Source organism: Hyalella azteca, unplaced genomic scaffold (assembly GCF_000764305.2).
Source record: "Hyalella azteca isolate HAZT.00-mixed unplaced genomic scaffold, Hazt_2.0.2 contig4936, whole genome shotgun sequence".
In the NCBI taxonomy this organism is placed as follows: Eukaryota; Metazoa; Arthropoda; class Malacostraca; order Amphipoda; family Hyalellidae; genus Hyalella; species Hyalella azteca.
This window is the reverse complement of record NW_025935144.1, coordinates 60303-78137: the sequence shown is the minus strand read 5'-3', so window position 1 is coordinate 78137 and position 17835 is coordinate 60303. Positions and strand designations below refer to the sequence as shown.

General features: G+C 41.5%; 1 protein-coding gene across 1 annotated transcript; it reads right to left on the bottom strand.

Annotated features, from left to right (window-relative positions):
• Positions 1-5411: 5411 nt before the first annotated feature.
• LOC125177790 lies at positions 5412-14838 on the bottom strand. Its single transcript, XM_047880188.1, has 9 exons — positions 14757-14838; positions 13196-13414; positions 12717-12856; positions 11682-11864; positions 9811-10311; positions 9044-9653; positions 8611-8628; positions 5836-5954; positions 5412-5549 (listed from the first exon to the last, which is right to left on the bottom strand). Exons 1-9 carry the CDS (start codon positions 14836-14838, stop codon positions 5412-5414), a joined length of 2010 nt encoding a protein of 669 aa, XP_047736144.1.
• Between the last annotated feature and the right edge of the window lie 2997 nt (positions 14839-17835).

Below are 17835 nucleotides of genomic sequence, written 5' to 3'. Positions count from 1 at the left end.
GTTCGAAACCGCAAAATGCTGTGAATGTTCTGCGATGTTAAGAATCGGTGACAGGCCTACAGCCTACTAAACGCTGCAACCGCTATTAAGACCTAACCTTGCGGGAAACTGGAGAGGTGGAGCAAGTGAGGAGGAAGGGCCAGTCATTAGCTTAATCAAAGTAGAGAGAGTCGGGGGTAGGTGCGGAGGTATGGCCGTGGGGGTTATGTTCTGATAGTATGGCATTAAGGCTTCATATTTTGTGAATTGGTACATGGCACACAACATTTCGGTCAAGAAAAGGTCTTGTTTCTGGTATTCCAGCGAAGGATGCAACTTCTTAGTTCTGAGTCTGAGTGAATTTCAACCGATCACCACAACTGAACAATCCAAGTAAATTGAATATATATATTAGGTGGCGAAACATTTTTTACCCCCCCCCCCTTTTCATGGGTCGAACCAGCCCTCGGTCGAACGGCCACTTGTCGAAGGACGATAAATTTTGGAACAGAACTATGCTATCTGAAACCTAACCTCAGATGCGGTGAACGTAAAATTACGTAATTTAACGATGCCTGGAAGACATATTCGATCCGCGGCCTGGTGGTGCAAAGCAGGTGGTGGTCAAGGCCGGAAGAGGACAAAGCCGAGTGGCGCACGGCTGATTGGTGTAGGTCCGGAGAGACCCAAGGCGTTTGATTCAGGGCTTATTGGTGCACGAAATTGGTGGTGCACGGCTGCGCTCCTCTTTATATACTCTACCTCGCAACCGAAGACGATTATTTTGGATTACAGTGCGTGACAGCGGTGTTTAGAAGTAGTCGGTTCATATCCTAACACATCGTTTAAGGGAATTTAAAGCAAGCTACTGTTATAATGTTAGGTTGTTACGTAAATTTCCGGTAATAGATTTTTAGGCGTAATGGTAATTTTTCAATGACAGTTATCGCAAAAACATTTAGCTGATGAAAAAAAGTGCGGAAGCAGTTGATACGGAGCTGTGATCTGGTATTCAAAAACAGCTGTCTCACGTTTTCAAAATGAAGGCGACGTAAAGGAGGCAAACATTATTGGAAAAGAAAGCGAAGCCGTAAACCTGCATAAGTAGGACTGTAGGAGTAATAGTCTAGACTCTAGGAGATGTAAATAATTCTTTGGAATTACCAAGTATAAGGTGCCTGGTGCTGTGCACACAGCACAATGCATGCAATGATGCAATTCATAGATAGGTTTAGGTACAATTACAAATTTGGAAAAATTTTGGTTTGCCGATTGTTGATGACTCATTCTACTATTGAGCGTTGCGTGAGTTGCGTGCTGCGTCATGCTTGGCGTTTGCAGTGTGCACTGCATCATCTGCATCATGCATGGGATGTGATAAGTGGGCCAGGCCAGGTGGCTACTAGTCAGAGCCTACCTAAATTTTCGACTCATCAACGGACTAAATTAAAATATATATATATATATGAATAGTGACAAAATTATTGAGACTGCTTAGTTTTGACAGATTGCTCACGTGCCGTTGACCGTCGTCCTGAGCTCGCCGGTAGAACGCAGTCAGACCACACAGAACGTCTTCTCTCTTCCACGGTTAAATCGAGACTCGAACGTAGCATTCAACACTTCAAGCCGTCCGTATCTAGGCCGTGGGTCGAACCAGCCTCTTTTTTTATTTATTTTATATTTGATTTTATTTTTTTCTTCATCCATTCCTTTTATTTTTATTTTACATTATTTTATTATTATTTTTTTTTTTGTTTTTCCATTTGTGTGTGTGTTCTCTCTTTGTTTCATATTTTCACTTTCAGAGTTATTAAATTGTTAGGTACCAATTAAACCCAGTTTAGGCAAGGGGCTTTATGGACTAGTTTCTAGTGCTCCTATAAGAATAAATAAGAAGAAGAACCAGCCCTCGGTCGAACGGCCACTTGTCGAAGGAGGATAAATTTTGGAACAGAACTATGCTATCTGAAACCTAACCTCAGATGCGGTGAACGTAAAATTACGTAATTTAACGATGCCCGGAAGTCAGATTCGATCCGCGGCCTGGTGGTGCACGGCAGGTGGTGGTCAAGGCCGGAAGAGGACAAAACCGAGTGGTGCATGGCTGATTGGTGTAGGTCCGGAGATATCCAAGGCGTTTGATTCAGGGCTTATTGGTGCAAAAATTGGTGGTGCACGGCTGCGCTCCCGTTAAGTTCACAGCACATTATAAACTTAAAGATTCGTTTAAGTAACTTCACAAACGAATTATATCATTACATGGCATGGTAAAAATATACAGAATGTCGCGAATATGCCAGATCCACCATAATCAATTCTATAACTGCTATTGCGGTCAAGTGACAAAATTGTAGGATCCCTGGCTTTGCTAGGATTTTTCAAGCTATCCAAACCTCGTAAATAAACTCAAGATGCCTTTTCGTGGCTCGAGGATTTTTCAGTCGCTGTATTAGACTTCCGCTGACTTATTTGCCGAATGAAAATTAATTTATATAAAAACTGCGTAAGGATGATATCGCATTAACAATTCCCTTGTGATAACAACAAAATGAACATTTGCAACGTTCATTAAAAGCTTTGGTAATGAGCAAAAATGAGCGCAAATAAATGGACCCCTAGTTCAGAAGCTAGCGTCATTGAGACATTGACGTAAGTTTAAGTTGCTTCTAGTTTATGCGATTTCGTAGCCCAATTCAGTGACTCTCCTAGACGTTAATTCAAAATCAGCCCGCTCGTTGCCGTCTAACCAACGTTTTTAAGCCATATTAACTACAAAAAAATCGAAGCTCATCTCTTAAGACTTAAGCCACAAAAATCTTCACATCATTAATATTCACAATAAGCTAGTTAAATTGGTACATGTACATTTCTTTGTCCCGGTATTTGTCAATCAATTTAATTGATAACTTCTAGCATTATTTTTAAAGAGGGAACATATGACCCCAATGGGAGACAACAGTATTTAAATTTACAGGATTAATATATAATCTCTTGTAATTGCAGCTATTCATTCATTAGTAGGAAGCTCATTTATGCGAACGGCGGTAAAGTTAAGATTTATAATTTATAACCTCATAGAATTTAATTTTAGGCTCATTCTATAATGAGTCAGTGGCCTTTTTGCTTTAGAACCTTAATGTTCTTCATCAGTACATAATTAATTACATCGGCAGGAAACGTTCTCTCGGTGAGCGTGACCAATGCTCATCGAGGTACACGCGTGGCATGGCCATTGCACTGCGGTACACATGTGTCCAACCCACTTAATAAAATTAGTTTCTGACGTTTAGAAACTGAATGAGCCTTGCAGCTCATATGTACTCTCCCAGACGGACACATCTTGCGATCTTGAATATCAAATTCGTCAGCTGCTACTTGGCCTGAATGAGAGGAAAACTGCGCCTACAGTGGGTTAATTAAAGCTCATGCTGACATTGTTCGCATCGAGCTAGCTGATGCTGTTGCAAAGAAGGGTCCTACTCCTGACCATTCTGCATTGTTCGAGCTAAAATCAGGGTATGAAGTGGTGATTCGATGTAACGTTCAGATCAGTGGTGGACAACCATTATACTCTGGGCTATTCGATTCAGAATATGGTGACGTAAAGTGTCAGGGAACGTCGGTTCGAAATTATATTTAGGGGGTAAGCAAATCAATTCAAGTAGGCAGGTTGGATTTATAAACTACAGTTAACGTTACAGGCTTAAAGTATATAGGATACAAGGGAATATTATTGACAATAGTGCAAAGTGAATATAAAAAAGGTAAGTTGATACAAGTGGATACGGGAATATAAATTAGTATTTGAACTAGTATGTGAACTCGCGGGACGACAAGGTTCAGTCCTAAAGATCTGACCTGCTCAGGAAACGAGCCTAAATTAATAACTAAGCAATTATATTGATCTGTCTTCACTTAGTTAAATTTTATCAAGCATAAATGTCAACATTCATAGTTTTATCCTAAGCTACACAAATACACAAATATTGCCCTACGCTTATATGCTCACCTGCTCAGTGTGGGAGAATAGGGTCGACAATTTTATTCAGGATACCCAGCCCTGAGCAAAGTGACGGTATTGAAGAAAAAGTCTATGACAGTAATGTGGATGGACCCCTCACATAAAGCTCCTAATATTTAAAGCAAGATGATGTCATGGGCTGGTTACCGACGGATGGCTTTACCGCGGCTGATTGGTGGTCATCCGCAAATATGCTAGGCGTTACTTTCAAGGCTGATTGGTGCACAAATTTGGTGGTACACGGCTGCGTACCCAATACGGCGAATATTTTTTTAACCGGCGAGATTAACCGTATGATCCTAAAACAGAATACACGAGTAAATACCTACGCATAACAAATCAATATGTTCACTAAAATCACGTTATTTTATGAAGCATTCAAATTTCAACACTACCACGTGTGACACCACACCTTGGCGTCGGAGTTATAATCCTATAAAAAAGTCGCCAGTACGCCAATTGGGATCAGCAGCATAACGGAAGCCCACAAATTTAAAGAACACGACAAAGCTGATCGCGCTTATACGTATAGCGGTCTGATTGCCAGTGGTGGGGAATTCAATGCAGTGAGTACTAGGTTATATTTTTTCAATCAGGATGCATTAATTTCATGAACTGACTAGCAGTTATTTTTATTTAATTAACTGGAATCCTTAATTAACTGGAATAATGATCATTGCGTATCATAATTGCAAAACACCACGAACACACCTAATAGATCCCATAAAATTCCGGATAGTAAATACTTTTCAGTATTGCCATGTTCTTCATGGTTCACACATATAGTTCACCCAAATGTATGACACGAATTCATTGATATTCATGCTGGCAGCTCCGGAAAATATAATTCGGATCATAGAACCACATTTTGCAGTTTTTCTCGTATTATGAAATCCAAGCTAAACGTAAGTTGAATTTATTTTTCTGCTGAAATTCGAGTAGCTAAACATTAATCTGTCATATTTTAATCAACTTCATGGAAATGTTTCAAATATTTAATTTTAATTATTCAACAAAATTTAATCAACCTTCAGTGACATACACTTATATTCTGCCGCAAATTGGGGTAATTACTAGCTTCCAAATTATATTACCAAATGCGTCTAGTTTCTAAATGAAAAATATGAAGTAACTATGAAAAGCCGTCCGGCAGTCGGTGCAAAAACGCGGGGAGACGGGGTAAGCGTGGAGGTAGAATTATGATGGGGGACAACAGCTGCTACGAGCGGACTGGCTGGAGTGCTGGCTGTGCACCAACAGTGATGTGGCGTAGAGAGTTCCATACCGAAAATCGTAAGGATCTTAGGATATCTCAGAGAACAATTGAATATCGTCTGGACTCCACTTTGCTGTGTTCTTAGAACCATTATCGTTCAAACAAGTCATGATTCACTTCACCCAAGATGCTTCACATGAGCGGCACAGGTACTCTCGCCATGGCTGAATCAGCACCACGTACTGGCCACTTCTCCAGCGAAGAAATCAACACATCGTTGACCCTCTCGGCCGCGTCTCGGGCACGTGCCGGCACATGCCTCTTAAGCGGCTGAAACCCCATACACAAGGACAGTAGCGTGGACAGTTCAAGCGGCAGATGAACTGGCAGCCAGTACTGGGCACCTTTAATTCGTCCAGAGTTCGGGGCTTGTATCGCCAACGTGCAACATTTGCCCTTACTTCTTTGAAGACTGTAATGGTCATGCTGTTACAGTGAACTCAGAGCGCTAATCAGAAATGACGATGGTTATACTCTAGCCTTGAGATGTCCCCATGAGAAAAAATCGCATTTGGATAAATCTGGGGACCGAGGAGGCCAAAGAACAACGCCAAACCTGGAAATAAGGCGACCAGGGAAGAGAGGGCGGATGACGTCCATTGATGCTCTGGCTCTGTGGGCGGGCGCCCCATCCTACTGGAACCACACACGTCTGGTAGGGGCTCTGGGCTCTAACTGTTGCACAATGGCTAATTTGTATGGGGGAAAGCATAGATCCAAATGCAAAATTCGCCTCACCGAACGGTCACTGAGGCGAAGTGCAGCAGCATGTTGCCGGTCAGATCGAGTCGGACTGCGAAGAACGGCTTGTCGAATGATGTCCATATTTTCAGGAGTTCGAACTGTTCGCGGAGCTCCTTTTGTTCTTCTGTTGATCAGTTCACCACGCCTGCGGAGTGATTCAACCCAACGAATGATGGTGTTTTAAGAGGTAACAGCTCTATTTCGGTGAATGTTGAAGTAGCGTCGAAACTCACGCTGTACGACGGTGACTGACTCATTATTTAGGACGAAAGAATCATAGGCGAAAACGCGATGTTCCATCGTCCAAGACTCCAAGGCTCCATGGCAACTGAAGCACGAACAATGCTATGACCTCACGAGTCAAACGAAACCATCCGCCCCCCTCTCTTAGACGGTATAGGGGAGAGTACTACACATCACAAAAACATCCGCCCTCACTGCCGCACCCAGTAGTTCCAACTCATGAATAAAAAGCATGTGTGAAATTAGCTATAAGGTTAAACGAGTGTTTATTTATAACATTTAAAATTTTATTTCGAGTACATGAAAAGCGTTATTACATTGGTGCACTTGAAGCATTGAAATACTTACGTTAAATGCTAACGAAACTACAACAGCGTCCTTAAACTGTCAATACGTTACGTAAGGTTGAGGAAAACTGATTTTTGTTTGAAGCAAAACTGAAATTCCAGCTTATTATATGAATGGAATGAAAAATGTTATATAGGAAATAAGTTTGCAATATATCGTTATTTGCTTTAAAATACATTTATATAGTGAAATATAGTAAGAATTCGCTACGATAACCATTCCGTAGACACGTAATTAATATATCATATTAAACGTCTATATTAAAAAGAGTAATGAGACATATCAACAGTTTTCTTAGATTACATCGAGATTAAAAGCAGTAAATCAAGTGGAGGAGTTTGCATTTACTGTTTGCATTTACTCCATATTGAATTTCTTTGACACAGCCATCGCCTTAATGCTGCGTCGCTACCATGCAAGCTAATATAACATCGCCGTCAGCACACGTTCCAGCATTCTAAGCGATGTATATAAAGCCTTTACTGCTATATTATCCATTAAGTCGGTTGGTAAATCCGGTGCTACATTCACCAAAAAGTGAAGAATGCTCGTGATCCAGGAGAAAAAAATATAGAAAGTATTCTAAAGAAATAATTTTCTGCGCACTGTGAATTAACAGTTGATAGTCAATACTAAAACAACAATCAATACCTCTTTTCTGGCCGATTGCAAGCGAGTTAATTATTCAACGTTGCGATAGCTGACATAAATCATGGATTTTGGCGTTCGAACGGCATATGATAAGTTAGTTAGTTAGTTTAGTGGCCAAATGTTTACTAGCGCTTCAGCTATTTAGCTATCTCGCACCGAAAGTCACGATGAACATCACCATAGAGGTGGAAGGTCTCAATTATTCATCACCCACAAGGGGCGGAAGGTCTCAGATGTCCAGCCCGCTGAAGCTGGCTCGAAAGAAGCAGCGTTAGCATCTCAAAGAGACGAAGTGACAAGGAGGGACAGGTGAAAAGCAACAGAAACGAAGACACTCGAACATGAGGTCGCTTACGCGGGACGTCGGCCACCCGCACGAGAGAGACAGAGAAAGGAAATGTAAGGAATCCTGCCTACATAATAACTTAACCCCACAACTGAGACCTGCAGTCAGACACCGCGAGCTCAACGGTGGGGCGCTCAGGAACAATCCCCCTAGGAACGCGAAATCACATAGGACTTCTGACGAGCAGAGACACCCGTCAGAAGTCCCCCCTGAGGGGGGCATATGATAAAAAAGTTTTTTTCAATCTTACCTGTATTCAATACTTTTGAGCTCTTCGGGAATTCCCCTTTGTTAATCTTTTAAATCTTTTCATCAAATGGAAATGGATCTCGCTAGCTGCTAAGAGAGAAGTTCTCTACTTGGATGAAACATATTTCACGCGAGTAACATATCAAGAATCGATCAACATACCTAGACATTAATTCTAGGTTACCAAAGTTTGGCTTGGCCAATAACAAAGTAACTGTCATTGACGCCGACAAGTTGCTCCGACCGATATTATTCTTTGACGTTTTGAAGTTTTGTTATGTTTGGATGATTTTCGTGAATTTTAGAAAAATACCCAGCATAATTCCCATTTTGAGCAAGGAAAAGATGTCACACTTGTTTTCCAATGACTTTCGGACTTATTTATATAAATTTAGCATGATTTCGAAGTCTGGCTCATCAACGGAAGAAGTAAATAACTTAAAGGAAGGTAGTCAGCTCAACTTGGCACACTCTCAAGTTAAACCAAACCTGAAATAATTATTTGCAAATTTTTCGCTTGATTTCCAATGAAGCTTCACTGATTCATTTTTTTTACCGCACTGTAGTTGGAGAGCATGAATACACACTAGAGAAACAAAAGCTTCGATTTATTAAAATTGCTGAAAAAATTCTCCTGTGCACGACTAGAATTCACAATAATTTTTTACTTTTTTATTAAACTTATCTTGCTCATTTACATAGGCTTCTTTTCTGCTGGGAAGGTCTTTCAAATCCCCAATGATACAACACCTTCACTGATTATGTTCGCTGTTGAATAGAGACACTTGAAGCTCAAATATGTATTGTATACAATAAGATTGAAATAGTGTCTGTCGAAATACACAACTGATCTTGGTGATTTCCGTAGTTCGGGCAGATGAGCATTCCCTTCTAGATTTCCGTAGTTCGACGATATTTTACAACACACTTCGATAACAAACAGTTGAATAAGTAAGCAATCAAAGCAAATATTCTTGTAAAATTCAAGAGAAGATGCTTGTAAAATTTAAAAGCTTCATTAAAAAACCATCCATTTTGTATGAGACTTCATGATGTTTCATTCATAGATACTGTATTTGACTATCACGGCACCATAACTGTTCTTATTATATATGATATATGTATCATTTTTTATATTTAACTGATTGAATATTTTTACATTTTCTATGCAAATAGTACGTACCTTCGTCCGAGTTGTCTGATCCTCCTTGGACAGCTGTTCCTCCAGCAATTAATTCAACTCGAGATCCTTGCTCCAGATTGGAAAATAGATTTCCATCATCGTTGTAAAAGAAAATTTCCGGGAACCAAATTTTCTGTACCTCCTCGGGCGTCAGCATGTTGAGGGAACGTTCGTTTTTCAGGTCAAGAAATTTGAGGCGCGAATCTTGCCACATTAACAGCAGCACGAAGTTTGTTTCGAAGGAGAGAACTTCAGTCTTGATTCCAGGGAATGAAGAAATGAACACAGATATATTTACTGGCAGCGGTTCGCTCTGAACAAGAGGTGGTGGTGGGATCGTGTTGCTGTAACCGACTGGGATGCTCAGAAGAGTGCATTTCGTCTCGTCGCTGTTGTCGGGGCAATCCATTCTGAGGTCGCACTTCTTGCGCAAGGCTATGCAGGAACCATCATCACACGTGTACTGGCCAAAAATACAGGCCGATAAGGTCAATTGAACCTTTTCACCTCGACTGTATCCGCAAATTTGTGATTCCACCTCCCACGTTTTCTTCCCCAAAGGATAATCAGAGGGCGAATCAGGAATGTGCAGAGCCGAGGCCCCCGGCGTCTGTAAAATTTTTATAAAAACATTTTTTCATTGGAGACTTTCCTACTTCAATTCAAGGAATGGAATGCATTAACAAATGCATCAAATTCCAGAAATATACTAAAAAAATCACATTGCATAAACAAACGACTCCATGCATGCATCAATTGTGTCTCACTTTTTTCGAAGCCAGCTTCCACGCTTGGGTTTCGTTGTCCCAAAAGATGTCAGAGTGCCGGTAACCAGTGAGTGAAGGCCGGTTATTGACGCTTCCACGTAAGATGTATCTAGTGTTGAAAGGCGAATTTTTGCACAAGAGAGGCCCTTTTAGGAACATTGTTGGGTAGTTCTTAAATTCACAGAACATGCATTTTTTATGTGAATCAAAGCAAGCGAAATCGGACCAGAGTCCGTTGATGCCAGGACCATACATCATCGCCAAGCAATTTTCGACAGTGCCTCCGTTGGGGCCACCTCCCCGCCACCGGCCTTGGTACGTGATTGTTTTATTGGACTCGAAATGCTCCCAGCGGCCTTCTACATTACCGTCCTGAGCCCCAAGCCACAGGTAAGCTGATCCGAGGTAACTAGAGCAGTGTTCAGCCCACCCGACCGTCTCGGTGAACATCCGAGTGTTTTCTGCGTCGTTGATAGGGATGCCAATCTCCCCACCAAATTTCTAAGCAAATAAAATTGCATGTTTCATTTTAACAAAATTTGGTAAAAAATTTGTTTCATTTTAACAAAATTTGGCGAATTGCGTATAAAAATACGCATTTTGAGTTTATTTACTAGCGTTGTGCATGATTTGATTTGATTGATTCTATAAACGGAATCAATTGGAAACGGAATCTAAACGGAATATATATCTAATCTAAATCTAAATGGAGAAATAAGTTGGATTGGGAGTGCATTTTTTTTCAATAGTTGGTTCCAGTCAGACTTACCGATAATGAGTTTGTGAATGAATATAGATTTCGAAATTCTAGCAGAGTATCAGAATCTAGGATTCGCATAATAAGCTGCTCATATTCTAATGTACAGGATTCAACAGGGAAGTATGGGTGATTTGAGCTGCACAACACGTGATGTATAAACGATCTTAATTGGGGGGGGGGAAGAGTAAAGGGTCTGTTCGTGACGAAACGTAATTTCAGTAGAGAGAGTGGTCGATAGAGAATCACATGTTGATCTACAACCAGTTAATAGAAACAGGCCGTTTTGTCATTAAAAAACAGAAACTTTTCCGGAATCATTTCAACGTTGGTCTTTATTGTCGAATTCCGGAGTTTAATTCGATAGAGAAGTGGACGAATAATTAGTGAAGGTTCTATGAGACCAGGGACTGCAGGAGGATGGGACGGACCAAGGGAAGCCGACCCAGGAAAACTAGGGACCTAGGAAAACTTTGAACATGAGCGTCCAGCCACTGAAGCCATGCCGGCCTAGCTTAGGCGCTCAGCCGTACGACATGCTGGTGCAATCAAACAAGAGTTCGCAGTTTCCCGACGTTCGCACTGTTCGATCACCTCCTCGTGCCGTCCCAGGTGTCAAAGAACCAGTTCATTCAAAATTATTCGCACATCTCTCTACCGATGCATGACCATCCCTTTCAATTAACTTGTTGAAGACAAACACACGCGATGCTCTATTGACTACGCCTCTGAGCAGCCTCTCTTGCTATTCAAATGACTTCTCTCTATCTTGAGATTTACTCTTTACCCCCCCCCCCAAACCACACCTTCGCATAATTGATCTGTCCATACTTCCTCTCCGGATCACGCATTTTCGTTGGCTCATTGTGCTTCAAATATTACTTTTACCTGTAAAATTTCATAATTGCGCATCAAACTTCTAAATATACTACTAGAATGCGATACAATACGGATGAGCATTGGAACAAACTGTCAAAAATGAGTGAATGTTTCCCTTATTATCTCAAAATATTTATAACATCGAAAATTCAAATTTATTCGAAAAGTTTTAAAAGACATCAAAAAATGTATGTCCAAATGGATTAATATATACTGACATCAATTTTTTAATCACCTTACACACAGCCCGAGCCTCGTTTAACTGAAACCGGCTTGGGAAGAAGATGAAGTCTCGCCTAGACGATGAGCAGAGAGTAGTCAAGTTTTGAACAAGCCACTCGACCTCTCCACTGATATTCCAGCGCAGTGTTGACCACGCCAACGCATCACCTTCATCTTTATTACTGCATTCGGCGATCTGCCGGGTTATAAGGGGAAAAATTCGTGAATTCCTCTATATACTCGTGAACTGCAGTTGTAGCAATATTATCCTTGTGCTTTCCATCATCTATACATCAGACCACAAAATATTATTATTAAACTCAATCCCATATGAGCGTTCTCCAACAACTTAATTTAATTAATTTGTTGCCTAATTTAAATTTCTATTGACATTAATTCAGTTACTTCTTAAAGTTTAATGCATGGGATACTACATTTTTGATAGTCGATGCGTCTAAAACTCGGTGCCAAAAGTTGAGTTGTGTGATCTCCCCGCTGTAGCTCCTGTCTCCTTCGAAACCACCTCCGAAATTATCTTGTTGTTGGCCTGGTCAGAATCAACTTATAACTGGAAGAATTGAAATAAGTATGCTGTTCTGCTAACACAATCGCTGGTCAATTAAGATCACTTGATATTTTCACGAAAATAGCGAATCAATGTGAAAACAAATTTTGAATTCGACAGCTACCGATTCATCTTCGATTTTTTCATATCTTAGGCCTACATTAAAATAAAATCGAGCCTGGAATGAGGTAAGAAATATACACGAGGACTGCCACTTACATAAATATCCATAGAAAATAACTTTGAACTTGATAGTTAAATGAAGGTTAACGACAAATATAAAATGCATTTTAGTTTTCCTTGTTGAGTAGAGTAAACAAGCTAAAATATTCGCTAAGTTTTAACTACTACAGGAAAAGTGTCCTTCTGTGAATAATATTCACATTAAGAGTAACATCTTCAACCCGTCTTACCAATGACAAAGGCTCCATTTCCAGAAATCACTCCGGAAAAGTCGTATAGTTTATCTCCGGCTTCCTTTACTCCATCCTTGTAGATAATCCAGGACTTGTCAGAGTCGTCGAAAGTGAAGCAAAAGTGACTCCAGTACCACAGTGGAGTGATCACATTGGATGTTGCACAAATGCTACTCAGGCACACCTGGTAGCCATACAGCCTGTGATCTGCCCCCATATTGATATGTAACGTAAATACCGTCGTCATGACACAACTGAACTGGTGGTCATAAAGAGAGCTGGTGCTCATGTCAAACCGTTCATCTTTGTTCACAATTATGTTAAAAATTCATCACCATAATTAGAACTACTATAAAACTCGCAATATCAAATAAAAAGTATTATTTATTTACATAGTCTTCAGACAATTGCTTCAGCTTCTTTGATTTTGAAATGTGGAAGTAATCCAAATAAGTATCTCCTGCAAGAATATCGAAAAAATGGCAAAAACAAAACTATTTCTGGATTTACAGCCTGAGTAAATTTACGAAAACTTCAAAGACATACCAATCCTGAGAGCGCTGCTATCAGTATCAAGCAAGGCATATGACAGGAGCGGTCCTCCATATATATTTATATCGTCCTCCTCCCGGTAGCGGTACATGCGGATGCGGTAGCACAGAGTGAACTTCCTCAACTCGGGAAACGGGTTCAGGAGACGCGCGTAACTTGTGGCCGCCGGTGTGCCGGAGCCCTGCAGCAGCATCACAGCCGCAGCACCATCGCCTGCAGCGTCAAGAAGGCGATATAAGTTCAGGACATATAAGTTATTTTACACGTAAATGTATAATTATAGTATTTGGTTGTTTGAATACTCAACTAGATATTGATATGGCAGCGCTGTGATAAAAGTGGTCGCGATGAGTCTTATCTAAATGCTTCATGCACTGTTTCTACTCGTATTATAAAAAATTCTTAGACAAATGCAAAACTTGGCTCAAACGGAGCCCCCTATTGGCAACGTCAAATTAATATAGATTCCTGAAAATGTTAATATCAGTTTCGCAATTGTTATTACTCGTAATATGAATATTGCTGCTAGTACTGCAATCTTTTTTATTTCTTGTCTCCGCAAAAAACATAGTCAAAATACTTCCATCATAGTGCTGCGATAAGAGGCTAAGTCTTGTTTCCAAACAGACTGTAATATTTCGTTAACTTGATGTACGACTTGACCTTGCACATTTCACTTGCATAATTTGTACTGTGGATGATTCAGGATGATTCATGGAAACTTTCTGATTTGAAAGCTCAATAAAAAATAACTAGCAAAGATATCATTACAATAAATATATTATTGAAAAAACATTGCCTGAAATTTTGTATCACTTGGTTTTTAAGATGACATCGGACAAATGACGGCATCCATTGTCAATACATTCAGTTGGTCGATTTTCGAAGCTCCGTTCAACTCGCAGAAGCATATTGACAGGTATGTTGGCGATGGCTTGTTCAATAAGGTAGGGTCCTATTCAATGCTGATGTTCTTCAAATAAGGTAGGGTCCTTGGACAGTCATTGTAAACATTTTATTCAAGGTAATCCCATGAAAAACTCACACGGAGCCAAATCGAGGGATCGAGTCGGCCATAGAAGATGAGGCTCTCAATGAGATGAGGCGCTCTGCAAGATGTAGCGGAAGATCCAAAGTGTGGAGAACGCAGAAACGCCTCTCGAACTCTATCTACGTTTTCGGGTGTTGCGGCAGTCCGCTGACCTCCAGTTCACCTTGCATTCACACTTACACACCCTCTAAATGTATTCACCCTCGTACCCATCGATTTCCGATCATGAACCCGACCTGAAGGACGAATACGGAACCGAGTGTGGAATGCTCGTTGAGTAGCGATAATGAAACGACCAATAGGAAAGTGCGCCTCGACAGCAAACACACGCTGCGCACTTGTCCAATGCATCGCGGCAACAGACTAGCCGGGACACAAAACTTTATGACCTTGCCTTTCATATGAAATACTTTTCTCCCTTTTCCTACATTTGACTGTTTGGCACGAAATACAAAACAGGAAGTTTTTGTGAATCACCCTGTATAACAGAGCGCTGAATCTCACCTGGTTCCGGCCGCTGAGTCTCCTGCGCTAGGGCGGCGGCTGCCAGACTAGTGAGCAGCAGCAGCGGCGCTAGCGCGTTCATCTTGTCAACCGATGCCCTTGAAGGCAGTGTTGAAAATGACCCCCTGACGCTGATAGGAAAATATAGGATTTAATATTATTATAATTTCGGATTTTTGTATTTCATTTTTCGCAATTTACATATGCGGACGTTAGATTTGTAAATTCCCATCCGATTAGTCAGCCCCGCTGTTGAACCCACAGTGTCAAAGAGCGTTTTACTACCTTGGACTAGTGTTCAGAGCTTCAACTCCAAATGAAGAAAAATAGAGTTTTAACTTGGTTTAAGGTTTGTTCGTGTGTTTTTCATTTAGTGATTATTTCAATGTGTTGAATACTTTGTTATATTCTGTATAGTTAGATAAGTTAATTTGAGCAACCCCAGCAACGCCCTCTGTGCTTCATTTCAAACTGTGGAGATTAATTACTTGGAGCGACCTCAGCAACGCCCCCTGCGCTTCATTTAAACTGTGGTAATCACTTCCATTTCACTCTTATAAATTTGTCTCTCATTGCTACTAGTTGTTGTGGTTCCCCGGTTTCCCTTTTACAGGAGACCCCCCTCACGCAGGTACGACACTACCGATAGGAGGTCGCAATTCAGAGCTGTAGGGCCGAGGTTATGTGGTGGTGTTGTCTGAGATCCTGCCAGAGCTGACATTCCAGGAGAATGTTCGTGATTGTGTGGGGAGCTTCCTGGCAGGATGGGCAGGTGTCTGAGTCTGCTTGACCAATTCTGTTTGCGTGTGTTTGTAGCGGGGGGGTGGGGATGGTGGCCGCAGCGCAGCCTGGCTAGGTGTACTCTCTCCAGTCTTGAGAGCTGGGTTTCTGTGATGCTTATGTCAGGTGGTGGGTGTCCAAGGATTTTGTTGTTGCCGGCCAGCTCCAGCATTCTCTGTGTTATGATTGTGTGTATTTTTTGTGTTGGTGTTGCCTTGGGATTGGGATACTGTGTTTAGCGTGTTGGTGTAATATCTCCGTTGGGTTTGCAATATTCGTCTGTGTGTAGGTGGGTGGTCGCGCAGGTAGTAGCATGGGTGTTCTGTGTTGTTTATGGCTGCAGCTAGGAACTGTGTTCCTCTCATGTCGAGGTGTACTTTTATGGGAAGTATTTTTGTTTCAGCATGAAGTTGTTCGATGGGGGTGCTTTGTGTGCAGCCTGTGACTATCCTGAGGGCTTTTTTTGTAGTGTTTGGAGTTTGTTTGTTGGTGTTGGATAGTGCGGGCGCCCAAGCGGGGCTGGCATAAGCCAGCACTGTTCTGATGAATTGTTTGTATGTGGGTGCTAGTGTTACTCTGTCTTTACCAAATTTGGTACCGCCTAGGAACCGAAGTGAGTTGAGTGTGATGTTTGCGTTGTTCACTATGTTGTCGATGTTAGGACCGAAAGTCACGGAGGTGTTGTAGGTGACCCTAATATTTTTGTTTCGTTTGTGTGAGGGATCGGGCTGTTGTTTAATGTGATGTTTGGTCTGTATTGGTGCTCCTTTGTGTAGCTGGTCATTAGTGTGCTTGTACCTTTGCTAGGGGCCACCTTGAGTCTGTTCAGTGTAAGCCATTGTGATAATGTGTTGAGATATGATTGTGCTTTTTGAGTACATATGTCTGCGGATGTGTGAGTGGATGTTATTGTAGCGTCTTCTGCGTAGGAGGCAATTTGTATGTTTGGAGGTGGTTCGGGTATATGTCGTGCATGTATAGATTGAAAAGTGAGGGTGATTGGACGGAGCCCTGTGGGACGCCGTTGGCTTGAGTGACGTGTGTGAAGACTTGCCAGAGTAGTGTACGTATGCTTGTCTTCCTGATAGGTAATTGGCAAGCCAGCGTTTGTTGTTGTTGTGTAGTGTGGTGTTGTAAATTTGGTTTGTGAGAGGGAGACGAGGGATGGCATCAAAGGCTTTACTGATGTTTATTGTAAGGAGTAGTGTTCTCTGTGCGGGTTTGCGGGAGTTGATGCTATCGTTTATGCTTTGTGTGAGGTTTGTGAGTAGTGTTGTGGTCGAGTGGTGAGGTCTGAATCCGTGTTGTATTGGAGAAAGTGTAATGTGCGGAGTGGCTGTGTTCAGTATGAGGCGCTCTATGACTTTTGATGGTGTACAGAGTAGTGTGATTGGTCTGTATGAGACGGTCTCAGTGGGTGAATTGTTGGGTTTGAGAAGTGTAATTATTTTGCCAACTTTCCAGATGTCTGGTACTTTGGAATGTGAGGAGAAGTTCGCGATATTTGTAAGTGTTGTGATTTCCTGTGGACCAAGGTATTTGAGGTGTATGTTTGTAATGTTGTCGGGCCCAGCAGCGGAGGAGTCTAATTTTTTATGACCCTTTTAGTGTCGTCTGTAGTTGCTAGGGTAGCTGTTGGGTCTAGTGGAAATAGTTGTTTGCGTTTGATGATGCGTCTGTCTTCTTTGTATTTGGGTAACCTACTTATGTTTGCGTAGTGTTGTATTAAAATGTTTGCTTGTGCTTGTCTGGTGGCAATGTTGTCTGTGTTAGTGGTGATTGCAGCGTGGGTGTGTTCTTGTTTGCTGTTCGAATTGTGTATGCTGCGTATTGTTCTATAAAGTTGTGTGGTGTTGGATTTGTGGTCCAGTGTATCTAGGAACTCGAGCCAAGCCCGGTGCTGTTGTTCTGTGATTTTGTTCTGAATTCGTGCGTTTAGTTCATGGATTTCTCGAGTAGTGATTGATAAGGGAGGGGTGGGTGTTTGTCTGAGATTGTTGCGTTGACGGATGAGGCTGGCTATCTCAGGTGTGAAATTAGGGTTGTGTTTTTTTCTGTTGCCCTTTGGTATTTGTTTCTCGTCTGCCTCTTGAATGATTTTGTTAAATTGGGCAACAGTGTGCTCAATTTTTGTGATTGGGAGGAGGTTCATGTGTTCAAATTGAGCTTCAGTCCCGTGTTTGAATTCCTACCATTGCGGGCGTTTAAAGTTGTGTGTTTTGCGTGGTTGTGTGTTGTTGGTTTTGGATTGTGTTGATTTCATTTGCGCCTAGCCTTGCCGACTTTCAAACATCACTTT